At 33.6% G+C, this 17,024-nt stretch overlaps 1 protein-coding gene across 1 annotated transcript in view; it reads right to left on the reverse strand.

Moving 5' to 3' along the window:
* Nucleotides 1–17,024, reverse strand: part of LOC129145383 (regulating synaptic membrane exocytosis protein 2-like) — a 134,715-nt gene that overhangs the window by 35,547 nt on the left and 82,144 nt on the right. The window contains exon 4 of the mRNA XM_054692801.1: nt 10,134–10,344. Coding sequence (XP_054548776.1) covers nt 10,134–10,344 — 211 coding nt within the window. The remainder of the gene's footprint in view (nt 1–10,133; nt 10,345–17,024) is intronic.

Here is a 17,024-nt window from a genome sequence, read left to right on the forward strand (position 1 = left end):
ATGAAATTCATTTCTATAGCTGATTTATCATTAAGTGTCTCATTTCAGGGACGGGTGTCAGAATTCATTATGAAAACTTTAGATAATAACCAAATCACTACTCATCTTGCATTAACTCTGGACATAAAAGAAGCACCAGAGATTTAAAGGCTTTGAATCACCTGAATTGCCTACTTGAAAGTCAGTTAATAAGGTTGGCTGGTAGAAAACTGGAAGGTTCTCTAGGGAATAGGCCCTGCACTGATGCACAGTCTGGGATCTGTCAACAGCAATTAATCTGCATATCTTCAAAACTGCCTAAAAAATTGATAAATTCCTATAGGTTAAAAAGAAAAAAAAGTAGTCACAGAATCTTTCATTCTTCTCAGAGATTTCATCCGAAACCCACACCATTTGCCACTATGTTCATTATTCCCAACCTAGTAGCTGAAAATTGAGGAGAATAAAAAGACTTCAATGACCAAAAAAAAGAAGCACTGTTTAGACCATCTCAGCTAAATAATTATTCTCTGTAGGTTTTATGCCAACTTGAATCTGGAGAACTTGAGGAGTCCTCAAGTATTAGTCTGATTCATCAAAAAGTACCAGAATAGAAAAAAAAAAATCTATGTCTGCAGAAAGTCACCAGTCTCCTGAGGAGACCCAAATCCAAATCAGACCTCTATGGGGAAACATTAGCAAATTAACAAAATTGAGCATAGAGTGAAATCCTACATACCTAGTATTTTTTAATTATAATGAAATCTAATATTCAACAAAAAGATAGAAAAGACATCTCACCAATCTCTAAACAAATTGTTAACAAAAATAAAGATAAATTAAATACTTAAAGTCAAATGTGAATATGTATTTCAGAAAATCTATAGTCGATGTTGTTTTATTTATTATTATAAAGATTGAATCATTCTATGAACTCAGATACTTCTTTTAAAAATTTGGACCTGTACAATGATAAGTCTAGTAATGTACATCATTTTTGTTCAGGGAACTATATTTGTGAAGCTTAGCAAACTTACATTATAAGATTAATGAACTCATCACAGTGAGGGATGTTATATAATCTCCTTCAAAAAAAAAAAAGTGCTAAAATCTAAAGACAAGTCTCTTTAAGAATTGAGTAAGGTAATCAATTTTCATCTACAATATAATAAAATGTAAATAATTTTTAGTAAAACCAGATAGCATGCTTTAAATTTCTAACAATTATCATGCACTACAACTGTAACAAACCAGTTAGAAGTATATAAATTAAATAACTATCTAAACTTAAAATCAGTAATAGCAACATTAAGAACGAAATAATATTAGACAGAAAAAAGACTCTAACCACTTTGTCCTCCTGGTGTGAATATCCACGAAAGCAAGTTAGAAAGGACAGAAAAGACAAAACAAAAAAAGAAATAATTAATTCCATTCTAAAACAAATAAGAGCTTTTCAATAAAATTAAAATTCTGAAAAAAGTCTAAATTACATTGTTGAATGAAACAAACATTTTAAGGGAAAGTTTTTCCCAAACATTTCAACTAAGAACATGCTATATGCTAGATACAGTAAATAAACAAAATAATTTTTGTAAAAGCAATTAAATATCCAAACATCAGAAAAAGAATGCTCTTTCCATAATTAAAATCCTAATGAAACACTCAATTATCTCAGGAAAGAAAATAAAAATGTTAAAGAAAAATGTTTTTATGTACAAAGTCAAAACACAGTATCATTGTTTATCTTTAATGTCATTATAAACTATCAAAAGTACACAAGTATAATTTTATGAGTTATTTATATTAGTTCTAAAAGTTATCTCTGTTTCCCATTAATTTAGAAGTTTTATAAACCTTATAACTGAAAAGAAAAATTTAATTAGAAAAAGTCATTAAAAATAAAACATCATTGATTATAATTGGTAATTTTGTTATAGTTTCCCAATATTGTAAGTGTGGAATATAAAATATGTGAGTTGACTAAAAGAATATATTTAGATATCTAAATTAAACTCAATTGTTGTATTTCTCTTTATTTAAATTTAAAATAACAATCAAAGTGAGGATATAATAATAATGACCTAATATATTAGAAGAACCCATATTAAAAATCAAAATAATGTGTTTTGAGGTATCACTGTTTCTCTGAAATATGGGTAGCAGTATAACATTTGTGACTAACAGGAAGGACTTTTCTATCTTAAGATGCCACCTCTTGTAAACAACACCTCCAGTATATATATATTTTGTGCAATTTCCTTAAGCTCTTACTTGGAAAATAGGGACTTAATGCTTACTTTATTAGCTTTGAGAATTAAATAAAATAACCAGAGAAGCTCTCAATACAGTCCCTGGTACTCAGTTCTATATCTAATACCCTAGACTATTAAACACAGGATGTTGCGTAGAAGAAAGGATTGTATACTTACTGTGTTCTTGACTGCTTCATTTGTTACAAATGTTAAAATTAAAGATCAAATAAAGCTATTGTACACAGTCAAGAACATTACATCCAACATCATTACATCCAACAAAATTCATTTATGGAGCATTAATTGTATGTGGACGAGGCACTACCCTAGAACTCGGAAATGCCCGCATGCCATGTTATTTGTGCTCTCCTATCCACATCTGTTTTACCATGTTTACATTACTTTGGTGATGTCCTGAATTCCTTTATCTATTAAACCACTGTACAGTCCCCTATTATTATTAGAAAGCACTGCAGATGCTATTATTAATCTTTCCCATTTTTAATCTATAAGAAAAATTTATTTAACCTGATGAGGATATTAGTTACTCAGCAGTCTACTTGCAACCAAGAGGCCAGGAGTGAGAAGATACACAAAAGAAAACTTTCTGTCCTCTAAATATATTTCTTAAACCATGTATTCCTTACACATGTAAGTTAGCATTTAAATTTTAAGCTAAAATAGTTGGAAAAATTACATTTCCAGATGTATCCCATATTGTAGTATATATTTATAAGTATATTTAATTACACACCAGAGGAACAAAATCCCATATTGTCAAAATATTAACAAAGATGTAAAACAATGGTACGTCACTAATAAAAAAAATTAAAATTTAAAAACTAAAAATAACAATAAATAATTGTGATTTTTATCAAGTCTTGGAATGACAGATTTACCTCATTTACTATATGGGAAACAACCACTGTCTATACAATCTATTTTGCAGACCAGTCCACATCGCCGAACCATCAGACAAATCTGACTTTCCATCAAAAGGAGTCCAACTTCATTTTTTAAATTCCTATCAATGTGTTATATTATGGGTTATCATGACAATTAGCTCACATCAAAATTCTACCCAAAAAAGACAGGTGGACTAAGGTCTTGCCAAAAGTCTATTACTTGAAAGAAAAAAGCCATTGCCCCTTCTATATTTCCTATCACTGCTTTGCCTCACGGAACTCTCACTCAGGATAATGCATTCTATTGTCACTTTGTTTAGTGTCCCAGAGATATTGTCACATTCTGAGACAGTAGATTCTATATAAAGACTGGACTCAGATTAGGGGTGGACTGGACTCAGTAGAAAAGTAGAAGGGCAATTGTAAAAGTGAATTGGAAAGAACAATTTATAAAACAGAAAAGTGTTTGCAGGTAGATCGATTTTAAAATAGAGCAAAAGAAAACATTTGGAACTCTTTGCCCTTGAAGTTATTCATACCCATCTACTTGTCAGAAAATCTTCCTTCCATAGCAGGGGTACATACCTCACTGTCAACACCACTGCCATACACTTTTGAATATAAAGAGCCCATGGAATCGTCCAGACATTGTTGAAAAGAAACAGCCTCAAAGTGCTAGCTACAACAGTAATTCTAAGTGTACTTACTCTCCCAGGTAATATTACTCACAAAGAATTGTGCTATACAAATGACAGGAGTGGAGGCTAAACCTGGTGTAAAACTTTAAAAGATGGTACATTATGGACATGAAGTGAGCTACTGTAAACTACAGGAAATGTTTTCCTTTATGCTCAATTTGAAATTCCTTTCACTTTCTTCCAAGATGCTGACAGGCATTAGAAGGTTTAAAACGTTGTAGGATTCAGCAAGTTAGACTGTTTCTTGTAGTCATAACATGATCCTCCACCAGGATTAGGGAGATGGATATCAGAAAAGGGAAACAATTTTTTTTCCTTTTAAATTCTACAACTATTTTCTAACAATACTCTCACACATTCTAGGTTACTCAGCCTAAAGGCATGAAATTGAGAATCTACCTAATATAACTATTTGCTTAATGGTAGACCTCTTAAACTATATAATTCTGATAAAGCCAGCTTTGTCTCTTCTTCAAATTCTTATAAACACGGTTTTCCAAAATAGTGGTGACCTCCGGTACTCCCATGTTATATAAAAGGAATAAAAAACAGACCTTAACACATGATATACAATATGTGGTAACATGAAAGAACTAATAAGCTTCTCAACTCCTTTTTAAAAATTTATTTCAGGAGCAGAACATTTGACTATATGAATATACTTTTCAAGTACTTCAGGAATTACATGAGTAAATTAGCATTTATTTTAAAATGATAAAATGCCAAACCCAGAAAGGCCTTAAAAATCATTTAAGATGAACGTTTTCATTTTACAGATTTTAAAACAGAAACACTAAGACATGAAATGGTATGTCAAACAAAAAGTCATACAACATCCGGGCAGGAACAAAACAGTTCTAATTTTCTCAACTTATGCAACCCTTTTCTTGAATGTTAAAGTTTTACCAATATATGGGAAAAATTTTATATGATATGCCAACCTTGGGTATATGGGAATTGGCTTTAAATTGAGTTAGCACACTATGTGCAGATAATCACAGTGATTTTAAATGTGGAAAGAACTACCTAGAGCATGATACGAATACTCTAACCATTATTTTATCGCTCAGTGCACAATAATTAAAACCACTCATATAAATGATACTTAATGACCTGATTGTACAGTGAGATGTCAACAGTATCATTCCATTCTTATGTGATTTACCAAAAATACATATATCATTGCAGTATTTTAAAGAACATGCTTAAGGATCACCCTCATCTGTAAACATTCTAAAGTGACAACTCATTCTTCAAATCTGATAACTTACAGCAAAAAATTTACATCTGTTAGATTTATAAACTAAACAATACAATTCTGAAAAATCTATATTCTTTCTTATCCAAAAATTAGATTATCTATTAAACAGAGAGTAATCTATTTTCTCACCCAAAAATAAAAGAAGCAAAAAAATAATGTTGCTACACTTGGAAACCTGATAATCATCACCGTAAATTATCTTTAAAATCTTTCCTACTAGCCAACAGGCACATGAAAAAAATGTTCAACATCACTTATAATCAGGGAAATGCAAATCAAAACTACAATGGGATACCATCTTACACCAGTGAGAATGGCACATATTAAAAAAACTAGCAAAAACATTTGTTGGCAAGAATGTGGAGAAAAAGGAACTCTCCTGCACTGCTAGTGGGAGTGCAAACTGGTCCAATCACTATGGAAAGCTGTCTGGAGGTTCCCCAACCTCATAAAAATGGAGCTTCCATATGATCCAGCAATTCCACTCTTAGGTATCTACCCAAAGGACACAAAAACATTAATTCAAAAGGAAACCTGCATCCCTATTTTTATTGCAGCACTATTTACAATAGCTAAGCTATGGAAACAACCCAAATGACCAAAAACAGATGACTGGATCAAGAAGATGTGGTACATATACACAATGGAATGTTACTCAGCAATCAAAAAAGATAAACTCATGCCATTTGCAGCAACATGGATGGAGCTGGAAGGGATCATGCTCAGTGAAATAAGCCAGAAAGAAAAAGAAAAATACTGGATGGTCTCACTCATAGCAGGAATTTAGAAAACCCAAATAAGGAATCAGGGAAAAGACTAATTATAATAAAGTAAAAACCACAATCAACAGGCAACTACAAACCAGAGATACACTACAGTGGGGGGAGAAGGGAGTAGTATCAAAACAAGGTGGGGTGGGAATTTTACAGTGACTATAACCAAGATAAAAATGCGTACATTGTACAAAAAGGAAAAATGATGTAAAAAATTAATAAAATAAATAAAAAATCTTTCCGACTAAAGTCCCATTCAATGATTTAAAAAAAAAAATAAAAGTCTGCCTTATAAAGTAATTCTTTATAAATTTGACTAAAAATATAGTTTTGATTTATTAAGGAGGCTATCAACTTAAAAAGGAAACAAATGGAAGCAATATTTCATAAATATCGTTGCGTGGTACTTCCATGACCTATACTTCATTTATTCTCTCTGTATCCTAAATGTATCTTAAAAGATTGCATAAATTGTTAAGGATGGCTTCACATGAAGGAGCCCTAAAATTAAAACAAAAGGTTACTTTATCTTGTTGTCTTAGGCAATTACTAAAATAATTTTTCAGTAGGCTTATAATTAGAATTTAAGCTATAAAATATTTGTACACTTATTACTCTACTTCATAAGAATAGTTTGAACAAATTTCATTAAGCTTAATCCTTCGAAAACATGATAAATCAAAAAAATTATATTTAGACATTATTGAGAACAAAACCTTCTTATTATTTTATATAAGGCAACTGAGCATATTTAATGATTATTTAACTGGAAAAAAACTGAACACAAAATCTATTTGAATACAGACAAACTTCATAGCATATCATACAAAAGAGTGTCTTCCTGAGTAAATTATAGATAAAAATTTTAATAACTAATCAAGGAAATCCAGGATATCTTCTATAAGCTAAAATCTAGATTAATTTTTCTTATATTTTCTTCCCTTAACACTTCCCTTAGATGTAAAAAATATATATATACAATTATTCCTCAATTGAAAAACACATTTTCAAGGAATATCCATATTTCACTGTATTTAATTTATTGACTATAATGTTGCTCAACATAAAGGGATCACATGTTAGAAGTCAGGAAATATATCTTCATACAAACTATAATAAGACACTTTGCATCTGTCCTAAATGGGGTAGTAAGGACTAGATTTCTCTACCTGTCTGGAAAAAAACTCGAAACACAGACAAAATATATGAAAGGATGGTTTCCAAAACATATATTTCTAAAACATTAGACAACAAGAATTGTGACAAATGAAAAATGGAAAACCATCAAAATAAACTCTATAATTTCCCAATTTACTGCTTTGAGAGACTTTCCAGGCAGCAGAGTAATAAATATAGAGAAGCTAAAGCTCGGACTGTGAGATATCATGAGTTGCAAAAAACAAAAGAGAATCTCAACAAGCCAGCACAGGACAGGTAACCAAAAAAGAAAGAGCTGCACAGAAAGAGGACCCCAGAGATCTTCAGGGTTCCTGCAAGCATTCAGCTGACTAATGATCACTAAGCACACATGAGAGGAAACACCAAGAGCAGGAAGAAAAATCAACACCACTTTATGAAAAAAAATCCTCAATAAGATGGGTATAAAAGGAATATACTCTAACACAATAAAGGCCATATATGACAAACCCCCAGTCAACATCATATTCAATGATAAATAAAAACATACAGATCAATGGAACAGAAGGGAAAGTTTAAAAATAATTCCATACATTTATAGACAACTAATTTATGACAAAGGAACCAAGAGCATACAATACAGCAAGTAAAATCTCTTCAATAAGTGGTATTGAGAAAACTGGATCAACACACACACAAAAAAATGAAACTAATCCACTCTCTGATATCTTATGCCAAAACTAATTCAAAATGGATAAAGACTTGAATGTAAGACCTGAAATCATAAATGCACATTAAAAAAAAAAAACACATAGGTGGTATGTCCCTTGACCTCAGCCTTCGAGATGTCTTTGGAGATTCAACTTCAAGGGCAGGGGAAATGAAAGCAAAAACAACCAAATGGGACTATATCAAACTAAAAGACTTCTGCACAGCAAAAGACACTACCATCAAAACAAAAAGGTATCCTACAGAACGGCAGAAGATATATATAAACCATAGATCTGACTTGGGCTACTATCCAAAATGTATTTAAAAAACTCATATAACTCAACAACCAAAAAAAATCCAAAAAAAATGGGCAGAAGATCTGAATAGACATTTTTCCAAAGAAGACATGGAGATGGCCAATAGGCACAAGAAAAGATATTCATCATCTTTTATTATTAAGGAAATGCTGATCAAAACAAAAATGCATAATATCACCTCATACCAGTGAGAATGGCTATTCTCCAAAACATTAGAAACAACAAGTGTTGGAGAGGATGAGGAGAAAAAGGAACTCTTGTACATGCTGGAGGAATGGAAATTACTCAAAAAAATTAAAAGTAGAAATGCTGTATGATCCAGTTATCCTATTTCTGGATATTTACCTAAAGAATACAAAAACACTAATTCAAAGAGATATGCACTCCCCTGATAATCACAGCAATATTCACAACATCTAAGAGGCAGGAACAACCTATCAACAGATGCATGGATAAAGAAGATGTGGTATTAGTTGTAAGGTCTTTAGAATTTGCATTTATCTCCTTAGTAGTATCTTATCACTCAGTTCTTTACTTAGGTAGTTTTAACATAGGAAGCTGATATGTTTACATATGTTACTAAAACATATGTAAAGTACTTACAGTTACTAAAACACAGTAAAGTACTTACTCAGGAGCCAAAAAAGAAAAATGAAATCCTGCTATATTTGCAACAATATACATGAACTTGGATGTATTATGCTTAGTGAAATATGTCAAATGAGAAAGACAAACACTGTATGATTTCACTCATGTGGTAGATGAAAGAAACAAGAGAAATGAATGAACAAAACAAAACAAAAAATAAATGGTTGGATTATAAAAACAAAATAGTGATTACCAGAAGGTAACGGGGTTGGCAGTGGGGTGGGGCGGGAGGAGGAGGTGACTAAAAGGGTCAATTGCTGAAAGATGAAAACAAGACTTTCAGTGACAAGCACAATACACTAAATTATAATGCTGTGCACCTGAAACCTATATAATATTATAAATGAATGCTTCTTCAATAAATATGTATTTATATATACATAATTCAATAAAACTGCTATTTTAAAAGCTGTAAAAGAAAGAAAAATATATGATTAATTTCAATAAATGAAGAAAAAACATTTGACAAAATCCAACACTTACCCTGATGTAAAAAAAAAAAAAACTATCGAATTAAGAATAAATGGCATTGATGAAAAGCTGATCATTAACTTAATACTTTAAATAGTGAAGGATTGAATGCTTTTTTCCCTCAGACCAAGAAAAAAGCAAGATATCTGCTTCTACCATTTCTATTCAGAAGAGTGCTAGAGTTTCTAGTTAATGCAACTACTCAAAATAGTCATATAAACCAAGGGAAAAGACTAGGATATGTAAAGAAAAGTTATTAGTCCTGTCAAAGAAAACAATGAGAAACAGGGAACAATGAGAAAATGCAGAAATAAAAAATCACACAAGGTAACATATTCTTATAAGGTATGTTTTAGTAACATATGTAAACATATCAGCTTCCTATGTTAAAACTACCTAAGTAAAGAACTGAGTGATAAGATGCTACTAAGGAGATAAATGCAAATTCTAAAGGCCTTATAGAGACATTTAAAATACTTTTTCAAAGTTTTTTTTCGGTGGTATTAACATATACCCAAAAGCAGGTGGACAGTATATGAAAATCTAATATAAGCACCTCCTTAACATTTCTTTAAATCCACAATGTAATTCTTATTTTAAAACAAAAATAAAAGGAAACTTTGAAAGCTACAAAATTATACAGAATCTCATCTAACATTAATCAGTTCTGTGATTTAAAAAAATAGCTTTGGTCTCTCTGAATCAGAGCTTTCTGCACCTGCAAAATTAAGGTGTGAGGCCAACTGATCTCTAAATTCTCTTTGAAAGCCTCAAGATCCTAGGATTTTAAACAAAATCATAAGCTGAAGGACATAAACGATAAAACAAATCTTTTTTGGTTCATACAAAAATTTCTAAATTTCACTTGTCTACAATGAAGACATTAGGGAAGGTAAATATGAATATTAGTTTCAGTTGTCTACTTTATTCACAATAAACTTCACTGTAAAAGAAGTATGTGTAATTTTCATTCCGTACCTTGTTTGAGCGTAGTGAAACTCGACCTCCACAACGAGCACAAAACTTTGTTTGGCAATATGAACAGTTATGGCCACATCCATCAGCAAACTTTGTTTTGTGGCAGATCCCACAGGTCGGGGCATCACCCTTCTGTTCTTGCTGCTGCTGCGATTCTTCTCCCATCTTCTTTACCTGCTCCTTATACATTTCAAACTGCTGATGAAGTTTTCTACAGACAAAAACATAAGAAAAAACTGGTTTCCAGATGGAAGCGAAAAATACAGAGAGATGTACAGATACAGACACAACCGTTAGACACAATTTTACATCTAAAAACCATCCAAAGGGTGAGACTAGAAGTATAAAAATTTAAATTTCCAATTATAAAATAACGTCTTGTAAGGCACATCATACAGTAAAAGTGTTGCGACTAGTCTGCCTTCTGAACATGTTGACTTAAAAACCAATTAACACATTTATGGAGATATTTCTTTGAATTATAATTGTAAATTTTCTACCTACTACTTGCATAATATTTTCAATCATACATACCAAAATACTAACATTATCTTTCAACAGCTATTTTAGAAATAGAGGGACTTAATATGAGTTACACAGTAAGCCAGAACCTACGAACTTCATAAGCATTAACATAGACTCTCAACTGGAGGGGTCTTAAGAATCCAAACAGAGGTAAAACCACAGGCTGTGTGCTCTCACTAATTGTTCAAATCTGTTCAACCCACTGGATATTAATTGGCTGTAAAAGCACTATGAAACAATAAAAATCCTACCAAATAAGGCTATACAAATAAAAGTCCAAATTTTACTTTAAAGAGAAAATAAGAGGATAATAAAAAGATGCCCAGAGAAGGGTATTATTTACTCTAGTTAAAAATAGTGATAGAACTTTTCACTTCCTTTGTCTCTATAAGGAAAATTAGTTTTAAAACTATAATTAGCTCCACTTATGATTACAAAGCTGTAAATAATGCCACTATCCTAAAAATGACAAAAGGCTAAATAATTTTTTAAAAAAATAACCTTTCATGAGCCCATAAAAGAACTGAAGTTATAAGGCAAACGATCTGAATTCCAAAAACCATAAGCTACTCCAAAGAGAAACAGACATGCTGTTTCCACTTTGGAAGAGTACAGGATAAAGAAGTGGCCACCATATAGGCAGGTAAGAGAAAATCAGTAAAATTTTAAGTCTGCAAAAGGCCAAATATAACTAAACAGGACAGCCCGAAATAGCTTGGGGTCCAGAATTCAAGCGCTTTTTCACAAGCCTCCGCTGGGTATTCATGAGGAAGACGGGGAGCAGATCATAAAAACAGAGGGAGCATGTATGCAGGTGTAAAAGATGTAGCTATTATAGCTACTAGATCATAGGCACAATTCCCCAGATCTTCTTTCCTAAAAGAGCGACAACTATATATAAGCCTCAGGGAAAAAAAGTTACTCCGTCAGCCACAGGACAAAGGCAAAGATCCATTAAAGCACAGAAAAGGTTGAAGAATAAAAAATCTACCCATGAAAGAAACACAGGAAACCGTCTTGAATCCAGGATCCTACCCACCAATCAAAGGTCTTTTATCAGCAGGATACAAGGCAGATTTGCTCCATGGGAAGAAGAGGCTAAGTAACGCTGAGCAAGCCTTATCCGTATGGCCAGACTGACAAGCTTGTCAAAGTTGGAGGGTAGAGAAACATAACAAAACACACCTGCTTCTACCACAACCCTAGAATCAAGAAATAAGCACCAGTTCTCTACTACTGAGGAAGTGGCAGGAGCATGGAGAGAAATCCCATTCTGTGGTACAAGTGGGTGGGAATATTATAGATTTCCATCATCAAACTATAAAACAGATAAAAGAATCAAAGGAAATATAAATAATGTGAAAATATACTCTTCATCAATGAGATGACAATATTGTTAATTCTCTAATTCAATGTGATTATAATAAAAAAAATCTCAGTATGATTTCTCTGAAAAAATTAAAAATTTTATTCTCAAATGTATATGGAATAGCAAGATTCCTATAACAGGCAAAATACTTTGAAAAAGATGAAGAAATCTGTAGGAATTATAGTACCTGAGTTTAAGACTCAGTATAAAAGCTACAGAAGTAATCAAATCAATTTGGAATTAGCGAAGGATAAACATATATACCAATGGAACAGAACACAGTCCAAAAAGTCCAAATACGTACATGGCTATTTATTTTTACGAAGGTGCAAGATAATTCAATGGAGAAACAACTTCTTTTTAAAGATTTATTTATTTATGCATACAAGAACTGGGGTACAGGCCAGAGGTGTGTCAGGGTGAGAGGATTGACCAATGACAGATGGAGAAAAGAACAGGCAGATTGACCAAAGTACAGTGCTGAGGGGAGCACCGGGCGAGTCAGGAGAGGTCTGCTGCACCATGTGGGTTGCTCCCTGGCTGCCGGGGAGGATGCGGACAGCTTCATAGGTTGTGTGTTAAGCCCTTGTGCCACCAGGGAAGCCCAGAAACATCTTTTAAGCAATGAGAAATTCAGCAGAATTGGACATCCATGTGTAAAAAAAAGAACCTCAACTCATATATAATACCTTACACACACACACACACACAAAAAAAAAAATCAGTGTATTGCAGAACAAAACATAATGACTAAAACTATAGGACCTCTTGAAAAAGTGACCTTGGGTCAAACAAATACTTCTTAGATAAGTTAGGTAAGTAGTTCTTCAGTAGAACCTAAAAGTATGAACCAGAAAGCAGTCACTGACAATATATAAATGAATGAGAATGGCTGTTTTGCAACAATACAACTTTATGGACACTGAAATTTTAATAATTGAATTTCATGTAATTTTTACAGTCACAAAATGTTATTAAAAAAATTCAACCATTTATAAAAGTAATAATCATTTCTAACTCTCTGATTACACAAAATCAGATTAATGGGCCAAATTTTGTCTGTGGGTCATAGTTTGTCCACTTCTATACATATGTTGACATATCCTGTCTTAATTATTATCTTCTCTTTTTTTTAAGATTTATTTTTATTTATTTGTTTGTTTGTTTATACAAGCACTGGGTACAGTCAGAAGCGCAGGAGGGTGAGAGAATTCACCAGAGCCAGAGCGGGGAGCAGAACAGGCAGAAGGACCGAAGTACACTGTTGAGGGGAGCAACGGGCGGCAGGAGAGGTCTGCGCTCCATGTGGGACCCTCCTCCAGTGGCCGGGGAGCAGCAGGGGATCGAACTGCGGGCAGCTTCGCAACCCAGTGCTCAACTGCTGTGCCACCAGGGAGGCCCTTAATTATTATCTTCTTAATCACAAAAGCATACATACTTTTTTCACAACTAGTATCATTAAATTCAAACAGCAATGCCAGTTTTATTAACTGTAACTTCAAGTTATGCACTGTTTTTTCCTGACAGTTTCCCAACAGGTTTGCAACACAAAACACAAAACAATCACTAATTCAGGGGGTTCAAGCCCATAAAACATGAACCAGAACAGGCATGATTTTAGGTGGACCATTAAACTCTGCATTAGAGCTTCTCCCACCATTTAGAAGTATCATCTTTCCTTATGTGAGATAAATTATACATTTTACTATATGCTTTACTATATGCTATATGCTTACTACTTCTGGGATACTTCTCAATATATTGTTGACCCCTAATGGGGGGAAAAAAGACGGAAGAGGAAAATTAGAAAAGTCAATACTTTTTTTCAGTTTAAATACCTAGAGTACTAGGTAAATTAAGAAGGCACAGTGGACCAGTGTAGCACCAGGAAGGCACAGAGCAGGTTCTCTATGATCCAGGCAGACTGGTAAAGGAGAGTCAGTGGCTTTTCAGGCTTTTATTGAGATTTTTATACCATCGGTAGTGCGACACCCAGGTACACGGCAGGCAGAGGGGCCGGGGGGCAGGCAGGCCTCCCAGCCCCCAGTGAATCTTCACTCATTCTGGGCTCTCTGGTGTTCTCTCATGATCTGTGGCCTCTGCTTCTCCTTTGCTGCTCTGATGGTTCTGCTCTCGTTCTGCTTCTCTTTCCTGCTGGTTCGGCTGGTGGCCCCGCTATGCCACCCTTTATAAGCCCAGCCTCAGCAGAAGTGCGCCCACCTATGCATGCCCACATCCTAGTCCAGGTGCTCACCATCAGGCACACATGTAGGACCACAGGGTCCATCCATCATTAATGCTAATAGCAGGAGGGCGGAAAAGCCTGATGATTTTCATTTACCCTACAAGCAGAAATCTAGTTAAATCAACTGTGCTGTACTACAGTGCTTCAAGGTAAGTATAAGCCCCATTTCATTCTTGGGGAAAGGACTAGTCACATTAGTAGCAAGTTATTAATTATCTGTCCCAAAGTCCTAGATCAGAACTATTAAATACTCTTACAGAAAGACTGTAATAATCCCTGAGACAGCAACATTATTAAGAATACAGGATGGGATCAACTAGCCCCAGTTGTGGGAAGAAAAAATAATAGTTTGAGGTAATAAGAGAAGCCATTTTTTAGCAAGATCATGGTGTAGTCATCCTTTGAGTCCTATCAAATGAGAAACTACCATGTGCAGAAGTGATGCTATTAAAGGAGGTCTGGAAACTGAATTTTGTTTCTTACAGGAAAAACATTTCTCTTGCCATGTTTATAGATAGGTAAAATTCTATCTCTGCTTCCTCACTCCAGTCATTCTTTAACTAGTCCAATCACACTTCTAATCTAATTCATGATTCTCACAAGTTTATGAATGTCTCCCTCAACCTAAAGTTAATGAACAAATTTTCCTGTCTTTATCTTCCTGAGCTCTCACTATTTGAAATTATACTAAACTGTGTTCACTACACCCTTGGCCTTCATAACACTCCTCGGGTTTTCTTCCTCTATCTATAGCCTTTCATTTTCTTTCTCCTTTGAAGGTCAAGACTTGGGACCTCTTTTCATTCTACAGTGACTTCTTATGCAGTCTTACCTACAATAAATGTTTTAATTTCCAATAATACATAAATTATAAATGTATATCCCCTGTTCAGGCTTCTCCTCTGGGCTAATATTCAATTGCCTACTTGACATCTCTATTTGGAACCCTCCATGCCACCTGAAATTCAATATGTGCACAACCATCATTTTCCCACCCAAGTTAGATTCCCTTTCAGTGTTCCCCATTTCAGCAAATCATGCCACCATTCATTATACAGGCCTGAAATCTAAAATTATTCTGCAAGTGTCTCTTTGCCTTAAAAGCATAATTTATCTATCACTAAGCCCTTTCAATTTTACCTCCTATATGTTCCTTGAATCCTTCCAATTGTAGCCATGTCTACTGTCAATACTATTGGCCTTGTTACTATCAATGCCCAACTAGCCTCCCTGAAAGGCTACAGACATCCATACTTTTCCTGCTCAATCTATTGTGTAAACTACAGGAAAACTATTTTTCCTAACAAATTGTCATATCATTGTTTTAAATACTCTAATGGTTTCTGATAACTCTTAAGGAAAAAAAGACTTTCTTATAAAGACTTACAAAGCTCTGAATGTTCTGGTGCATTCACCTTTTCACACTTATTTTTTACACTTTGCCTCTTTCTGCTAAAGTTGTCCTTTTGATTAACTACGGTGTATCTCACTACTGGATCTTTGTATTTTATGCATGTTCTTGCCTCCACCTAGAATAAATTGCAATGCACAACTTTTCTTCTATTTTTTTAAACCTTGGTATCCCGAATAGAATTGATCATAAGCTTGGGAACACTCACGATGCTTGGCTCCTGTTTCAATCATTTTCCCCTCCTCAATGTGATTTCCCTTGCCTCAGTAACGAGTCTCCTCTGTTCAAATAATGGTGTTACGCCATATACTTATTTTTACTTCTTGCACTTGTCACTCAACTTCACTTTTATATTAAAATCTAAATATAAAAGCTATAACCAGTGCATATGGTGCTCACTCTGTTAGGCAGATAGGTTCTATTATTCTTATCCTGCAGAGAACTTAACTTGCTCATGGTCATACAGCTGGTAAGTAGTAAAGTCAAATTCAAATTTAGTATCACTCCCAGGTCCCTGATCCTGTTCAATATAGTTTTTACATATAGGCCATGCATTCTAATAGCTGTATAATGTTCTTTGTTTACACAGACCATATTTTATAGATCCATTGTTTAAGATATCCCCTTATAATTCATTACTATATAACATTTCTGTGCTAAAATATTTGCAAACTCATATAGTGTTCTCTATGGTATATATCCAGAAATATAATACATACTCAAATTCACTAAATATTTCTAAACTACTTTCCCAAATGATAACCCAGTTAGCATACCTACAAACAGGGGGTGAAGGTTCCTTGTCCATGTGTTCTATTATTTAACTCTTACTATTTGCAACTTTCAAAGACATAAACTGATTTTTTGTTTGTAGCTCACATTTTCTGAGTCCTAATGAAGTTTAGCCAGTTAGACTCCCCTCCTAATTTTCCCAACATTTTATAGGATTTCCTATATTTTTCTTGCTGATTTATTGAAATAGCCTATCTAGCCTAGGTATTAATCTTTTATAAATCGAGCACAGCAAATATGCTAGTCTGACAACTATCTGTACATGGCATCCTTTTTTAAGCAGAAACCTTTCATTTTGATGTAGTCTAATATATCGATTTTTCCCTTCGTGGTTTGTGGTTTCAGTGGCTGGCTATGAAAGATCTTTACTTAACCTTAAGTCAGTAACAACAACAAAAAAATCTACAGCTTCTTCTAATAGCTATATAATTTTGCCTCTCACACTTGGGCTTTTAATCGATCTGAAGTTTATTTTTATATGTGATATGATGCAAGAATTTAATTTCAATCTTCTCCATACAGAGATAACATTTCCCAGCACCATTAAAT

This window comes from Talpa occidentalis, unplaced genomic scaffold (assembly GCF_014898055.3).
Source record: "Talpa occidentalis isolate TD23 unplaced genomic scaffold, MPIMG_talOcc4v2.1, whole genome shotgun sequence".
NCBI classification, from domain to species: Eukaryota; Metazoa; Chordata; class Mammalia; order Eulipotyphla; family Talpidae; genus Talpa; species Talpa occidentalis.